Below are 17,596 nucleotides of genomic sequence, written 5' to 3'. Positions count from 1 at the left end.
AGCATGAATAATATATACATAAGCATATATTCTGTAGTTCTCCCTCTTCTTCTCAGCTATCTCTCTCTCTCACTCTCTCTCTCACACACACACAAACACGCTCGCGCACTTCAATGGAGTCACTGACCCGGGCATTTCTTGTCATTGCAGGACCGAACCTCCTCTCCTGAGCCGTCGCAGGGGTATCCCTGTATCCCGGTGCCCTCGCACATCCTGAAGCGCCGCTGCCAACCAGAGTCACATGTTTTGCTGCAGAGACTCCAGTGGTTCCAGCTGCCCCAGTTACCTCCACCTAGAACAGGAGCGAAGCAGGAGGGAGGGAATTGAGTGACGCATGTAAGGTGAGGGAAAACAGAAATGGAAGATGTTGATGAATAGTAAAATTAGGCTACAACTAAGGAAGAGGATTGGCAACTTTCTTAATTTTTTTGGAATGAAAACCAAATTAAGTCAATATGAGCCTGTTCTGGGGCCCAGGCTCATTAAAGCACACTAGTATTTTTGTCCTCTGGGGCCCCTGTTGAAACAGTCTTGTAAGCCAAATTTGGTCCCAACCCACAAATTGCTGGTATGTGGAACGCAAATCAGAGGCGACCATGTAGATGCCTTTAGATAATGCATGTTCCATGTTTGCATAATGGCGCTTGAGAGCATGTGAGAGTGAATACTAAGCATTAATTTGTTTGCCTTACCGCTGCACGAGGGGTTGGTGCATTCTCTGCTCTCCTGATGGGGGCCCTTACACTCAGCCCAGCCGTGCACTGACGCACTGCAGCGCCTCTGCCTCTGCTGGCTCCCCGTGTTACAAGTCACGCTGCATTTCGACCAAGGCCCCCACTCCAACCACTGGCCCTCCACTGGACACGTAGAGAGAGATAGAGATGGACGTGGATAAAGAGAGACAGAGGGACGGATGAAGATGGACCGAGGAAGATTTTGAGAGACACGAGGGAATCAGGGTAAATCGTTCCAGATTTTTGGAGAGAAGGGAAACAGGGTGTAAAGGGGAAAAAGAACGGTTGGAAAGTGAAAGGGAGAAAAGAGACAGGACGGAGAATGTGAGTAGAAGTATAAGTGCACAGAATATAGAATGAGTTAAGACGGAGAGAAAATAAATTACAGAGGCTATTTGGCTTTCCATAAATAGCAACAAACAAACATAACACTTCATGGGTATGTGGACATTTAAATATTTCAATCTGTTATGAAACAGCTGATTACAATTCTATTCATGCTTTGTTTTAAAGAGTTCACACGGAGAGCAGTCAGTTGGATTTTCAGCGTTATTAGAAAGGCACCGCATTTCATCTTTCGACTGGTGTTTGTGCAGAAATACATATATTTGAAAAAAAATAAAATAATTTCAATAGAATGCAGTACTGCCTGTCAGACATTGTATGAATACCAAGCAGCTTAACCAAAGCCTGATGACATGCACCGGTATAATCAAAGCTCCCACTGTCCCCTTTAGTAGGTGGTAGAAAAGGGAGCATTGCCAAAGTAACTGAGTTGTCAAATGAAATATCCAAAATGCAATAAAATAATGATAATCAAGAAGAAAAGATTTGTTTTCAACTTCAAAGCTAGTAATAGTTTAGACAGTTTGGAGGATCTGTGCCACAGAAAATGTTCTACTGTGGAGATGTTTGGCTGCAGGTAAAATAAACTGTCAGCGAATACTAACTGTCCTTTTTGACATCTTTGTAACAAAGACACCAATTATTGACCTGTGACCATTGTCCTTTAAGATTCCTGAAAACTGTTGAATAAAGAGACTCAATATCACATTGTACTGATTGTTAGTTCCTGCTATTCTTCTAAAATTTGAAAAAAAAAAAAAAAAAACCCAAAGACCTTGCTGAGCAAAAATCACAAACCTTGTCCTTTGACATGTTAAACAGCAGGCTGACAAAAGGACACTTACACTGACTAGTCAAGGAATGCTAGATAATGCATCTGTATTACTGCAGTCTTTCTGTATCACTGTATTAGAAGACCTTGAGGTTATTGTGCCTGAATAACATTGTCACACCAATCCTGGTTTAATTAATATGCAGCAACGAATTGCACTGAATATTTGATTGTTATTCTCATATTAATAGTTCACACCTTCTCTACTGCTGTCACACAAACACACATTCTTAGAGGTAATCATTTTGGTTAAGCAACAATGCAATACCTCTTACTGTTGGCAGCGGTGTCGCTTATGCTGAAAAAAAAAGACAATTTATGTGTTGCCTTGAGTTGGATTACTTGTGTGCTCGAAATATGCTCTCATTTGTTTTTGCTTGTCAAATTTAAAAAAGAACTCTAACCCAACAAACTTCAAATTCTGAACAATGTGTAACTATTTGATGAGAAAACACCATTCACCCAAATTTATTTAAATGTTAAAAGCAGCTTGGCTTGGTTAAACCAGCAACTGGGAACAGAATATTGACACATTATTGCCTTTATGCTGGTTATAACTTCATATGTTGTGCAGATGAACTTGTTAACAGTCTTTACTGATATTTATAACAGATCTCTCAAAGAATGCAAAGTTCCTGCATGTTTTAGGTCCGCTTTCATAATCTTTATTCATAAGAAATCCAACATAAATTGCATAAAATGTTGTGTCCCTCTGTCTCCATTCCATCCTGCAGCCTTTAGAAGCTCCTCCTTATGCATGGCTTCTCTTTGTGGACTATAGCTCTGTTTTTAAATATAATAAAATACAGGTTGTCAAAATTAACAAAAGGCTCTCTAAAACCCCGTGCATAAACACCGGTGCCCCGCAGTCAGGTGCGTACCACCTGCGTATCACCTCTCCTGTGTTCACTACACACAAATGACTGCATTTCACATTGTGACTGTTAAAATATTTAAATTTGCTGAGGAAATAACAGTGGCAGGGCTGATCTCATGTGACAATGAATCAGCCTATAGAAATGAGGTCCTGTCCCTGGTTAAGTGGTGATGTCTCTACAACTTGAAACTGAGTGTCTCCAAATCTAAAGAGCTAGTGGTTGAGTTTCAGAGAGACGGTAAGGCTCTCCCACCACTGACCATCAATGGCCTGGAGGTGGAAAGAACAACCATCTTCTTCTCTCTGAACTGGGATGACAACTCAATCTGGATCATCAAAAAAAGCTCACGAAGACTCTTTTTCCTGCACCAGCTCAAAAAGTTTAGGGTTTTCCAGAAAGGTGATGTTACAGGTCTACCGAGCTGTGACAGAAACTGTTCTCACCTTTTTCTATATCTGTATGGTATGGCAACTCCACAGCACAGCTGGACAGAATTGTTTGCTCTGGCTAGAAAATCATCAGCTGCAAACCCCCATCTCTGACATCTACCAGACCCGCATTCAGTGCAAAGGTCTAAAAATACTACAGGACTCCACACACCCTGCCAACCCCCTTTTAATAACTCTCCCCTCAGGAAAAAAAGACTCAGGGCCATCAAAACTAAGACATCCCATTTCCTCAACAGCACTTACTGCAGAACCATCCAATTACTAAATGGCTCCCTAATTCTGCATCAGCACTTTATGAAAGCAAAGCATTAACTACTACTGTATTTTAAAGCACCTGACATTTTATTCTTCTTTTGCACTAGACTTTCCTCTTGGACTGTTAATATCTTACATACATGGATGGATGTAATGTTTTATGGGGTTGGGGTTATGTGTTTTTTTATTATTATTATGATGTGACTTGATTCCTAACAACTAAGTCTTGAATCTACTGATTGCAAAATGCCTAATCCCCTGTTTAAACATCCAGCAGTCGTGTTTCTGCCCACCTGATTTAAAGACACTCCCTTTAGTTCTGTTTTGCTTTCCACCAATTCTTGAGGGAAACATCTGGCTCTTAGCAGCTACATACTCTACTGTGCTCTCCAGCGATTTGTTAAGTTTGTCTGCTTTTTAGTGCTGATTTTTATCTTGCTGCTACCGGTAACAAGGTTGATGAGAATGGTGAGGGTGATTCAGAACAGTAAGGTTGCAGGTCATAAACCTAAAACAAGAAGACGATAATAGCTCAATAGAACTGAGTGGGTGAGAATTCTCTGTAGGTTTGTCACTGCGAGTGAAATTAGTTTAATATATATATATATGGAATGAATTAAATTTGAAAACTGCTGAACTACAGCACTCATGCAGCAGCCCAGCTTTTGTGGATTGCGCTATAGGATTGTACACTAGCCTGCCTGTTCTTCTCTATATTAACGAGAATAGCAATTCAAAGAATTGATCTTGTTTGGGCTCAGAATGATATATTGAGGCATATATTCTACACACAGAGGTTTTAAGTAGAATAGAAAGTGAAGTACAGTGCTGTAAATGTATTTGTCTGGCTCTCCCAAGAGGGGAGGGCATTGCCAGCTCTCATTGGTAATGTGGTCAATCACGCTGTGTGTGTGACTCTTACAGTGTTCCAGCTAGCTGCGACACCAACACTGTGTGGAGATGACATACATAGAATGAATTGTGAACTAGAATTGAAGTGTGAACATGACTAATCCAAAGTAATGAAAGTGTCAAAAAAAAAAAAAACTGCTTACATGAGAAAGAAACCATAAAAACATATTAGATTTTTAAATATATTCTCATCTCTCTGTCATTGTGAGAACACTTACCCTTCAAATACAGGAACACATACAATCACACAAAAATTAAGTATACACGGTGGCAGGAGGCTTGTCAGCATGTGTGTAGATAAGAGTAGCAAAATATGGTTTCAATCAAGAGCAAAAGCTGTTCATTTTAAGCAAAACAAGCTTCATACATGCAAAGACAGTTCCCGCCAGGCCAGATAAAGCACCACAACAAACAACAAACATACAAACAGCTCTCTGACAGGAAGCTTTTTTTTCTTGGCAAAGCCAGAAAAATATCAATTTGCCTGCAACTAAGACATAGCCAATAATTCCTGCATATGCTTGGCTATGAAAGGACTGTTTACATTGTGAGAAAAAAAAAAAAAACGTAATGGCAATTTCCAGCCGCTCTCTGCCTACATATAAGTGCCTTTCAGTTCCTGATGATAGCTCTGAAACGTCTAATGTGATGATTAAATTAATAATTCATGTATGAAATTGCTGCTGATTTTACTCTTAGCATGTTGATTGTCTTCATTTGATGCAACATCTGTCATATTAACATTTGCAGCTCTGCCCACATACACATGCATTTGTTTGATGTGTTATCTTAGCATGTGTCTACAAAAGAGACAAGCCAGTGTAACGGACAAATAGTTATAGTAAGAGAGTCCAATTAAATTAAAGCTGCAGCAGATTACATTACTGCTAAGACAGTATAGCGTACTGCTATGCTATATTGCATAGTATACAGTCTGGGTATATGTGCACTATGATCCAATCACTGAGACACATATATATAAACAAGCACATGCACACACACACAGACACACACACACGCACACACATATAGACAAGATCCATCAAAGCTCTTTTCTCTATGTGTGGACGTTTCTGCCAAAAGGCCTATGCTGGTATTCATCATTTCAAAGGACCATTGCCTTTGAACTCCCAAAAGCACACTGAATCTGTTGTGATAGATTCACACACACATACACAAACACATAAACCATATGAAAACACACATACACAGATTTCCTTAAGGCCCTTGAAGAAAGAGCCTACCCTTTCTCCCAAAACCCTCTTTTTCCATCACTGTTCCCAAAACAGCATGGAAAAACATCCCGGAGGCCATGCTTTAGATTATGACGTCTCCTTATTCCTCCTTCTTTGAGCCATAAGTTTGCAGCTTCTTTGTCTGGCAATGGGGACAGTTTTGTTTTATTTAAATATTAACCTTATAAAATCTCAGCTTTGAAATAAATAAATACATTTTAAAAACAAAACTTCGACTAAAAAGCTCTAGCCTAGACGGGCTCCAGTTGCATTCACATACATGTAAAGGCGGCGTACGTCCGCAGGAAAACGATACAGGATTCTTTGCCATGGCAATAATAAATAAAAAGCACTTACCCTGTGATAATTGCTCAGTCCATGAGTGATTACATACTATACAAGCACACACTCTCACCGGACTAAAATCAATTCAGGGAAAAAAAAAAAGGTATTATTCAGTGAGCAGCCACCAATTTAGCTATAAACTGTCTTATGTTTTAGTGTCTGTGCTTCCATTAATGCCATTATTCCAACGTTATGCAAAAACCATTCATATTCTGCCAACAGAGAAAACACAGAACAAATTAAATCACTGAAATGAATATTCCTTTCTAATGTCAATGCTTTCAAAGTAAGTGGCTTTCCAAAGGGACACTTCAAATACAGCATTAAAACTGCACAGAGACAATGCACATACCTAAAGTACACTTGAAGTCTTAAAAGGCCAAATGCTTTTCCTTTGTGTCAGATTTGGACTGTAACCTATTTAAAGAGTAAATGTTGATATTTACATTTCAAGAGATAAGATAAAGTCTCTGTTGGTCAATTCATGCCCTGCTGTTTCTTCAGAGACCGCTCCGCTGAGATTTTGTTTCAATCGCTAGTCGGTCCTCTTCCACACCACTGGCAGCCTGATAAAGATGTCTCAGCTGGACAGTCTGAGCCAGATTGGTATAAAGTCCTGAGGTGCCCTCGACATCAGAATTAGATGGGGCTGCACCGGCGACTTATAGCAGTTCTTGACAAGGTATGGGCCTAATAGGTAATCTCAGAGACAATAGCTGAGGAGCCGCACTGCACTGCTCAGCAATCTAAACCAAGCCAACCGTGAACAAAGCATAGAACTCCAACCTAAAGGCTTTGCTAGGCAGCGATCCTACATGATGGCTGGAGTGAGAGTTTGAAAAGTGGGGTCTGAATCCCATGGCTAATGAAGATGGAAATGAAAAATCTAGTGGGGATACAGGAGTTAAAGCAGTGAGCATGACCAGACAGGAAAGATGGGGTTTATGCTGTATTCACGCCATGTCAACAGAAAAATGTAAAAAAAAAAAACATATACATATATATATATATATGTTATGACTTGGAAGTGTACATGTGTTATTCCAAGTTGGTTACCCTCATTACTAGATGACTGGAAATTTAACTTAAATTGGCTATTTTTAAGGTGTTGCATGAGCTACATTCAGAGCAGTTTCTTAACAAGTGAAACCTGATACAAATACAGAGTGTATGGCTCCTTTATACATCAGACAGTCAATTGACTTATTATTATAGTCAATATAATAAGTCAATAGCCACAGTGGCGATTTGAGCCAAAAGCTAATGCAAGCATGTTAACATAATCACAATGACAATGCTACCATGCTGCTCTTTAGCAGGCCGATGTTTACTTTCTTAGTTTAGCATGTTAGTATGCTAACATTTGCTAAAGTTTAGGGAGTGTCATTAGTTTTGTTGGTATTTGGTAAACTGAAGTATTGGACAAATTGGATGAGCTAAATGAAAAGTTAAAGATCACCAAAGTTATCACAATTTCATCCTGATGAGGGCATGAATGTCAGCATCAAATTACATGGCAACACATCCTGTAGTTTTTGAAATATTTCAGATTGGATCAAAGTGGTGGACCAACCATCCAACCGAATGACTGACTGACCAACCTACTGAGCAACTGATATTACCCTGCATAGAGCCATGCCGCTAATGTGGCTAAAGAACAAAATAAATACATGAGCAAATTACTCATGATGCAGAGCTTGTCCATATATTGCATCAGTCAACAATAAATTGTCATTTTATTACTACTGGTGTTAATTTAGATGTACAGTAATTGCCAGCAATGGTGGCTTTGGAGCCAATTTTGCAGCCATCATTTTGTTGACACTTTGGTGGTTCTGTTCACCATGGCCGAGATATTGCAGGTGTCAGAAACTCCTGATATTTCAGACTCAGAATAGACCCTTTTCACAACATTTTTTTACTTGTCAAAGCAGGAAAAGTACATGTGAAATTAATAACATTAATGATGGCTGCCTTCTATCTAGGTGAGCCAGGGCTCCGGTATTATGCATGCTCACTCACTGACAAGGCTTACAGTTGATGGAGCGGCATCAGCATTAATGTTATTATTTATACCTGTCTCTGTCCTGCTTTGACAAGTCACAACGTCTGCCCTGAAAGGAGTCTATTATGTCAGATGAAAATTAACAGTTTTTCACGCTCACTTGCTTGTAATTATGGTTTGCACAATATGACGTGAATGCAGCATTAGATGACATTTTAACAACAGAGAGAGACTTGATAAAGAGCTATAATGAAAGAATAATGTAAATGCATATACATGTAAAGTCAAACATAAGTGACCCAATTGTTTTTGGTTTTGATTTTTGGATTGTGACTTGGAGGAAAAAAAGAGGAGAGAGTTGTTGAATAGGTAGACAGTCAAAGAGAGAGAGAGAGAGAGAGAGAGAGACTGGGTGTGTCATGTAAATGGGGATGGTACTAACCAGGGCACACTGCTATGTTGCAGAGTTTGGTCTGTGTCTCGGGCCGTCCACAAGCCACGACCCCGCCTCCGTTCACACACTTCCTGGTTCGCGTCCTGGAGCCCCGCCCACAGGTCACAGAGCACAGACTCCATGACGACCACTCCTCCCAAAGCCCATGCACTGGAAACACCCACACAAACACACGACATGGGGATGAGGTATGAGGGAGGTAGGGAAGGGAAGGGAAGGAGGGCAAGGAGGGGGGTGGAGCATCCCATCGCAGGCAATACAGGGTTAGAGAATGAGAGAAACATGAGAGATTAAATGAGTATGAGTACATTCCTAAAAATAAAAATAAAAAACATGAAGGAGGTGATCTTTGACCTCCACAAAAAAAAAACCCAATAACATTCCAATTAGCGAAGAAAAAAAAACACCAGACTGATGCCGCACATCATGGAGAACACGGATGTTAGGAATGGACACTGGCATTTTGAAGTCATGCAGCTCCAGTCATGACAAGGAAATGAATGTGGTAAGCTTGCTTCTATTAGAGCTTTCAGTTACTATATACAGCCAACCAAAGGATCCAAAGACTCCAATGACTTCAAACGCTTCAAACACCAATTAAAGTATTGAAAATGTTTCTCCTCTTTATCTCCCCCATCATTCTTACTCTTTTTTTTTTTTCTTCTCTTTATTACACATCTCATCCCATTTTAGAAACAGATGAAGCTGAAATAAATGAAAATAGAATACATGAATAGTGGAGTTGCACAGAAACTTTGCAGATAATGAATGTGACTTCAAGACTCTTCTTGTGATGCCTTTCACTGAGAGCTACTTCTTTGCAGGAATGTGTCGACTTGATCCGTTTCAGCCATGTGGCACCGGCAGATTGTGCAATGTAAGAGAAAACACACATACACACACACAACCACACACACACACACACACATGCAGAAAAGCTAGAAGTGACCTGAGATTTGAGGGAATAATGAAGCAAAAAGGGGGGAAAAAAAATGCTGAAGAAATGTTCAAGAGAAACCAAAGAAGGAAAAAGATGAATGACAGAACTGGTATATCGAGAAGGAAGAAATTAAAAACAGATGAACACTACAAAAGAAGTAGATTGTGAGTGAATTTGAAAGAATGTAAAACATTTTAAAAGAGTCTGAAATGAAAAAAAAAAGGAATGTTGAAAGAAGATGGAAGGAAGAGAGAGGAGCAAATTTGGAGAGATAGAAATCAAGATAGAGAGAGCGGGAAGGAGGGACAGAAGGAGGGAGGGGGGGGTAGAAAGTTAGAGACAGCAGGATGAAGATTGCTGGTCCTGTGTTGAGCGAAGCTAAATAAATCATGGCGATAAATAATTAAGTCTTCTGTGAAGGAAGGCTCAGAGGAGCAGGGGTAGAAGGCAGAGACAGAGACGGAGGTATTAAAGACTACGCAGATATGGAGTGCTGGTAAATAGTGAGATATTCTTAAATTCAGCAAAACACGGTAACATGGCAACATCAATGTGTCTTCAAGCTGCTGCACAGAGTAGATATATGCTGAAAGAACAGTAGGGAGGGGGAAAAAAAGCATCTTGTCTGTGTCCATTTGAAGCATTTGCGTCGCTTTTTGTTACACTTGTAATGTTGATTTTAATGAAATGCTTTTTCAAGTGAGCTCGTTTGTGGGGGCCTTTCTGAACTGGAGCTGGTTGCTTTGCACCAGCTGTTCTTAAGTTCAAACTCAGCCTAGTTATAACATCTAGAGATGTGTCATAGCCTACCAAGAGACAACCAAGCCCAACTTTATTTGTAGTTATTTTAAACACACTGTTTCATGCATTACCCATCAAATAAAAGATTCTTCGCTTGGGAATTATGATTCAGTACACTGACAAAGTCGTGGCTGTGGGTCAGTTGTTAGATGAAGCGTGTAAGCCTTAAACATTTTGGTATCAGGCAAAAAAAATAATGCTTTTTCCAAAGTATTAAATTCAATAAATCATACTGACATCCAGTCCTGGCTAGTGGCATAGGCGATATAGGCGAATGCTAGGGGCGCCCCAAATGAATGAAGAAAAAAAAAATCAAAATTTTAAACCTAAAACTTTTTTTTCTCACACTATTTTAATACTATTATTTCAAAATATTACAAAAAAGCCCCACTGCAACATAACTACTAGCACAGCCTATTAAATAGACCCTATTTTCTGCATTGCCTGCGGCATTACCACCCCGCTCACAGTTAGACTTACCTGACTGTGGGGGATGGGCGAGTTATCTCAACTAGTGGAGAATGTGAAATGTGATACCATTAACATCAGTAGCCTAATTCAAATATATCATGTCAGAAAGGCCAAAGCCTTCTGGTGCCCAGGGGAGAAAAAGAAGAGGAGAAGAGGAGGAGAAATGTGAAAAAGACGGAGGTACTGTGTAATGAATGAGTAGTTCTATTGCATAAGTAGTTACCGTTGGAGCGGAGTGTTACAAGAATACTTTGGACGATAGTAACGTTCACTAATTTAATAAATAGCTAAAGTTAACATCAGTTACCTCCTTGAATTCATTAGGGAAAGTTGGAAAGACTATTCAGGTGTTTGGGGAATAACCTACAACATCATTTTGGGAAATACACTTTTTCTTTTAAGTGTGCTGCTGCTGAACAAACCATCCAATGTCTGCCTCTAGAGACCAGGCATACATATTTATTGACATCTTAGTCTTGTTAGCCAACGTTAGCTCTGCTTGTAATAGTCAATTAAAATGCTTTTCTTTCTCAATTCCCTTTTGTAATTAACAGTTGTAAGCCTGTGCATTTTCATTATTGATTACTATACATATATATATGTATGTATATGTATAGGAAACAGCATGCATCACGTGGGAGTGCTCATTGAATACATGTTTTATGCATGAACACTATGTGCAGGGGAAACCGGGGGCAATTCTAACAATTTTTGGTTTTCATCACTTAAAAATCTCTTTAACTATTTGGATACAATTTTTATGTAGGTAATTTGTATCTGTGTTCTACTTGTTGACTCATCAGATGTTTTTACAAGCAATGTTAGAGTCATGATATTGATTGAGACACTAGAAGTCAAATGTTATAAGTATAATTAATCATAATTATACAAATATAAAAACAATTTCCAACGAATAAGCAACAGAAACAGCATCACACACACAAAAAAACAGGGTCTCTCTTCATCAACATTTAGATATAGTGAGAGACAGATCAGTTTGTCTTTTGGCAGGCAGAGAGGGATCATCACAGACCATGTGCATAATGAGTTTCATGGTTCTGTCTCATTTCTGATTGGTACAATTTGAGATGTTGCAATTGCCCCCCGTCTACTCTTGCTGTTTGTGTTTAAAATGTTATAGGCTATAATGGGGCTTAGGTGCTTGGCTGTGTTTCACCATCAGCAGCTTTTTTATTAATACAACACCCAATGGTCACATACCGTATACTCCTCTTCTCTCTTCACATGCACTTTTGAAATATTTTAATCGCACCCCTGCAAGTCCTGGGACACCTGCAGACACCTTTTCCACCTCAGCACCTTCCAGCAATGCAGCATCATGTTCTTTCATACTGTTTTGTGGGGTTTTTTGTTTGTTTCTAGAATAAAGAAAATTTCAAAGACATAAAGCCATGCGGTTTCTGTGTGAGTGTATGGACTTTGGAGGTGGAATTGGCTGCGATGCAAAGGGCACCAGCTAAAATCTTGCCTAGGGCACCAAATTGGTCAGGGCCGGCTCTGCTGGCATCCTCAAAGTGCGAGAAGATTTCTTGGGGGCTGACTTGCAAAACCTTCTCAGGAGACAGAGGCAGAACTTACAGTACAATATTCACTCTCACAAACACTATAATTCACTTTCTCTGTTATTTAGCTTTTTTTTTTTACAACAACACAACAGGATTGCTTGTAAGACATTACTTACTCATCTGAATCGAATCTCCATCTCACAAACTCATTACAAGTGTAACTGAAATCTGACTGCGGAGAGAAGATAAAAATGTCCGAGCTCCCCCCTCCTCCATATAGACGTGCATAGCAAAGCACACACTCACGGCACCAATCAGAATAAGGCTGTGTGTAATGAGGATGAAGGACTTTTAACATGTCTTTAAAATATATTCAATTATTAAATATACTCATATAATCATTTATGCTGTATAAAGATATCGACTTTTCATTTTTGATTTCTAGCTTTTGAAACAAGTAGCCTATAATCATACTGAGCCTAACAATTACCAGGATTATCAGCATTTTCACATATGGTCAAAGCACAGCATGGATGCATTATTTAAAATTGTGTTACGAGCGCGCGTGTGTGTGTGTACGTTTATGTGTTCGCCATCTGAGTTCATGACTGCATCCTCGTATGCACCCTCAGTGTCTTGCTTGAATGATTACTGGAAGTGTAGTGTTGCAGCGTTTGACTACACGCGCTGACCCAGACACACTGTATTCATAACGCACCATTGTTCTACTCCATGTTTTAAATGTCACTGAATCTATGGCAAATGAGCAGTAGCTAAATAGAACAGAAGTATGTGGTACTTCTTCACTTTGGACGCTTTGGGGCATGAAGGCCTTATACTTCAGCGCATATTCCACACACACAAAAAAAAAAAAAATGTTAATTTGCCGGACCAATTACTGCCTAGTTTGCTTTGTCAAGAGCCAGACCATTACTTAAAAATTGATTATCTGTATCACCTTAATTTAGGAGTTTTACCCATGAAAAAACGAGAAGAAAATTTCCATTTACACTTCATTGGTTTTCTGTCCAAGCTACTTTTCTTTTATGTTTCCTAACTTGTGCAGACACACACACGGGCATACACGGAGATGTGCCCACAGACATATCCACCCACCCATACTTCTAAAGTGCTAACTTCCACACAGATAAATGATATAAAAAAATTTTTAAAAAAAAAGAAAATTCTGGCAAAGCCAACTACAAAATAAATATGCAGTGCACTCTCTCCACCTCAGGATACTCTAGGAGAAAGTGTGCGTGCTTTGACTTATGCTTGTGTGCCTTGCGTATTTGCTTTTGCAAGTAAGTGTATATGAAACAGAATAGAGGATGTTGGTTAAAAAACATTTCACTTGCAGATCTTTCAGATAAATCGAGAAGTTGCCGCGACTGGATGCCATGTTTTGAACAGCAGGTTTGAAAAGGCATTAGCTGTGTGTATGCTGGAGTTGTTTAATTTTACTTTTTATAGTATTTGAGGCATGAAATTATGATTTTAGTGACTGAAGTAAAAGTCAGAAACAGAAATCGAGGGCCTTCATTTTATGTCTTTTATGTCTCTTTGCTGCCGCCCCCACATTCGCTAGTCTAGTTGAATTTGGTATGATCCCATTCAGGCAATCCCTGGAGTGCCCCCCCCCTCCCCAGAACCACGTCATAAAACATCAGAGGAGTGGGGGAAATAATGAAATAATAAATGGAACATAACACAGCAACCAATATCCCATCAAAGGAACGGCTGAGGATATTAATATCGACACTGAATGGAAAATGAGGCACTTAGACATACAAATCGTGTTGGCACATTTGCATAAAAACAAGATTAGCATATGCACCGACAGGGAAGGAAAATGTTCCTCTCTTTTTTTCATTTAGTTTTCTTTTCAGGCGGGGTTGAGAGTAAACATCAGTAAACATTGACTGACTCCTAACTCATATGTGAAAGCGTGCATATCCTAAAAATGTACATAATGACAAATACTTTTCGGAAACACTCATGCAAACTGACAAAACTCTCACACAGACGTATAGAAAACGCAAACAAAACACCATAATCGCTATCACAACACTGACTTGCACTTCAATTAACAGATGACTCTTAAATATCACTTCGATAACAAAGGACAAAGCAAAAACAACACCCACGCCTTATGCCGGCATGGGCGCAAATAATAAAAACTACACATCACAAATGCATATATATACTGGGGGAATGCACACACAGAAATGAATGCACATTTATAATGATGAGTCCATAAAGCACTAAGAAAAGCTTTATGTGACTGTGAATCTTTTAGGGTAGTGTGTAGTATATGTCTTCCTGATGAAAGCTTTTTGGTCAATGTGAAGTCTAGCTCTGCGGTTTGATGGAAAATTCACATTCACACATACACCAGTATAACATATTCTAAGGATCCTATACAACACAATGGATCTGTGTGGTTTTGAGACCCTTTGTCTTTATAAAAGATGACCTCCATATGATGTAAAGTTAACAAATTTACATATAATAACTAGTTCTAGCTCTATAAAGCCTCACCATAAGTCTTACGCAACTAGTGGAAAGGTCTTCTACTTTTACAGTTAGCAGCTGAAGTTTAATGACTACATCCCATGCTGTGACACTGACATTTAGACAGCAGGGTCCCCACTTTTGCTTTGAGAAGTTTGAGAAGTTTTTGCTTGAGAAGTTTCATTTAACAGTGTACCTTCAAACACATCCTTCCATCATCCACTGGCATTATTAGAATGGTTGGATATGGAGGAGAGTGGTGCCCTAGTCCTGTGACATACCCCCTTAGCAATCACTGGGTTCAGGGATGTTAGCCTAAAGACCACCCAACTGTGCACCAGCCAAAATAGAGGCCAAGCTTCCTTCCTCTCTGACAGTTAAGGGACCATGCAGGTGTTTTTTTTGATGTTCTCCTTAAGGGTGCATTTAGACTGTGCAACAACAATGATTGTGTAAGTTTATTGCATGTCACATTGTGCGAGACACCTACTATATAATCAAATCTTGGTCACAATCTATGTCAGACTCTACGATATCAATTTAAGGCATGTCAGCTTGTGCGCTGAATTTATGGTTCATTATAGCACTACAATGTACGTAGAAAAAAGTACGAAAGCAGAGGCACATCATCAACTTGCATCCTCCATCAGCACTGCTCATATTTTTAAAATGCAGCAAAGTCACACAAACTTCTTTGTTGTTTCACCTCCATTGTTTTGGTTTTTGTGCGCCATGGTCGTGGTAAGGAGAATGAGTGTGTTCTCTCCCTAAACTTTATTAAAAACACCACACTTAAAAAAATGTCACGCCGGCCATTGTCATTTCATGTTGTATTCTGATGGTTTAAAGTCATAGCAGCAGCCACATTGTGAGAATTTGGTCTTTAGTTTCTGTCACTGTCAGATATTTTGCCTCGGGCTGTCTTTGGCCGCCAAAGCTCCAAATCGGTCGTCAGTGGACGTTTTGCAGTGAGATCTAGGACCACCGTTTTTGGATTGACGACCAAGGATTTTACCATGATTCTCCATTCTCACAATTGTCAACTTTCGTCTCAGACAGCCCAAAATTGCACAGTGTAAAAAAAGGACCTTTAGACAGCCCCACAGTCAGTCCCCAGTCACCACATAGACAGGGAGCCAGGACACCATCAGCAACCCTCTTCTTGTCATACTGATGTACAGAAAGTCAGTGGAGTATATCATATCTGGTTCAGACTTGATTCTCTTGATTCTGCTGAGCAGCAGCATGATTGAGTTTTACAAATTGTCCCTCTTGTTACAATGGAATGCCAAAATGATCTTTTGTGTCCTTTTTGTCTAGTAATCATGCCAACCATCTCAAATATAAACTGTAGCTAGTTTTGACATTACCAGTTTTAGTAAAAGCACAAATGGTTGGTTGCTTATCTACTGCATAAAGCAGCAATTCCTCAGCTGACAGGAAGGTCTTGTCTGATGCCAACTAAAATTGTACCAGGTTCACAGAAGAAGAAATATTCACTGAAAGGTTTTCCATGTCCTTGTTGTTTGTGTCGGTCTGTAGGGGAATCTTCCGTCTTTTTTCACCAACAAGTACCATGCAAGTACAGAGGCAACTTATTGTAGAGCTCAGGGATGTCTTGGCACAGACCCTTGGCCGCCTCCATTCTAGTTAAGACCCTAATGCCAGAGCTTTATTCGTAAGAGGTTCCAACAAAGTTGTCTCCACGCACTCAAAGATTTCCTCAAGAGTAGGGAAAAAAATTAAAAATGGCTTCGCTGCCTCAGCCGGTCTGTTGGCTAAAGACTGGCAGGAACGGCTAGGAGGCAGTCGCTACAGACAATTGGGACAGGATGGAAGAGGTCTGCTATACCATCAGATGATGCGTCGACCGCGATTTGACGAGGAAGCACTGATTTTTTTTGTCATCCCCTGGTTGGGGGGGTGAGCATTAGCAGTGGATTAAGGGAAGGACAGAAGCCAGGCAGGAGAGAGCCTGTGCTATACAGGATTGCACTTCCATTGCAATCAGGGCAATCAAACAAGAGCCGGACAGGCAGTACTTCACAATTTCATCTAGTAAAGACCTACACTAGCAATCAAACCGGAGCAGAACTTGCATTATTCAGGATGAACATTTCACAAGTTCCTTCAGTGACTTCATCTGGCTTGATTGTTTTGATGTGTGTTGCTCAAGAAAAATGGATGAGGCGCTCATGTTGTAGCTGTCTTTTAATAGCAAGCAAATAAGACCGAATATGCTCACCCTGATTGGCAGAGCATGAACGAACATGAAAATTTTATTTGATTGGCTAGATATATTTTGTAGCAGTCACTGCATCTAAAAATAAAAAAGTAATTACTCTGAAGTCAAAGAAAAACCATAGCTCTAGTTATCACTTTGAATGCTTTCTATATCCATGTTGTTTTTCTATGTCACTGTAATGTGCACACAGATTTGAATATACATATAACAATTTCCACATTGCATATTACAATGAAAGCAAGTTACCTTAGTTTTCATTGTAAAAACATATATTTGTTTGCTAATTAGGTCAATTTTCTATGTACACTTTCTGTATGGACGTTAATGGAGATATACACAAGGCAAGGGAAATGAGAACAGTGCTGAAAGAAAAGTGAAGGAGCAGAAGAGAGCTAAAGATAGAGAAGCCAGGAAGTATGAACTTCTGAATTGTGGCAAGTCTAATAGACTTCCTGACATGCAGCTCAGTTGTCATGTCTCTTTCTTTCCCTCTCTCTCTCTGCATCACTGTCTGCCTTTCTCTCTCCGCTGGCCAGGAGTGTGAATTGAAATGACAAAATGACATTATCATTCTGTATGCCATGGTCAGATTATATTTCGGCTGTCCAGATCCCATGCGATGTGTGTGATAGTGTGTGTGCGCGCATTCTTAAAA

General features: G+C 39.7%; 1 protein-coding gene across 14 annotated transcripts in view; it reads right to left on the bottom strand.

Annotated features, from left to right (window-relative positions):
* adgrb2 (adhesion G protein-coupled receptor B2) overlaps nt 1-17,596 on the bottom strand; it is a 203,499-nt gene that overhangs the window by 91,447 nt on the left and 94,456 nt on the right. For all 14 annotated transcript variants that reach the window (XM_042436671.1, XM_042436670.1, XM_042436672.1 and 11 more), the window contains 3 exons: nt 8,433-8,594; nt 693-857; nt 128-292 (listed from right to left, as the gene is read on the bottom strand). In XM_042436671.1, coding sequence (XP_042292605.1) covers nt 128-292; nt 693-857; nt 8,433-8,594 — 492 coding nt within the window. The remainder of the gene's footprint in view (nt 1-127; nt 293-692; nt 858-8,432; nt 8,595-17,596) is intronic.

Source organism: Thunnus maccoyii, chromosome 15 (genome assembly GCF_910596095.1).
Source record: "Thunnus maccoyii chromosome 15, fThuMac1.1, whole genome shotgun sequence".
NCBI classification, from domain to species: domain Eukaryota; kingdom Metazoa; phylum Chordata; class Actinopteri; order Scombriformes; family Scombridae; genus Thunnus; species Thunnus maccoyii.
Note: the sequence above shows the minus strand (reverse complement) of the source record. Positions and strands in the feature narration are given on the sequence as shown.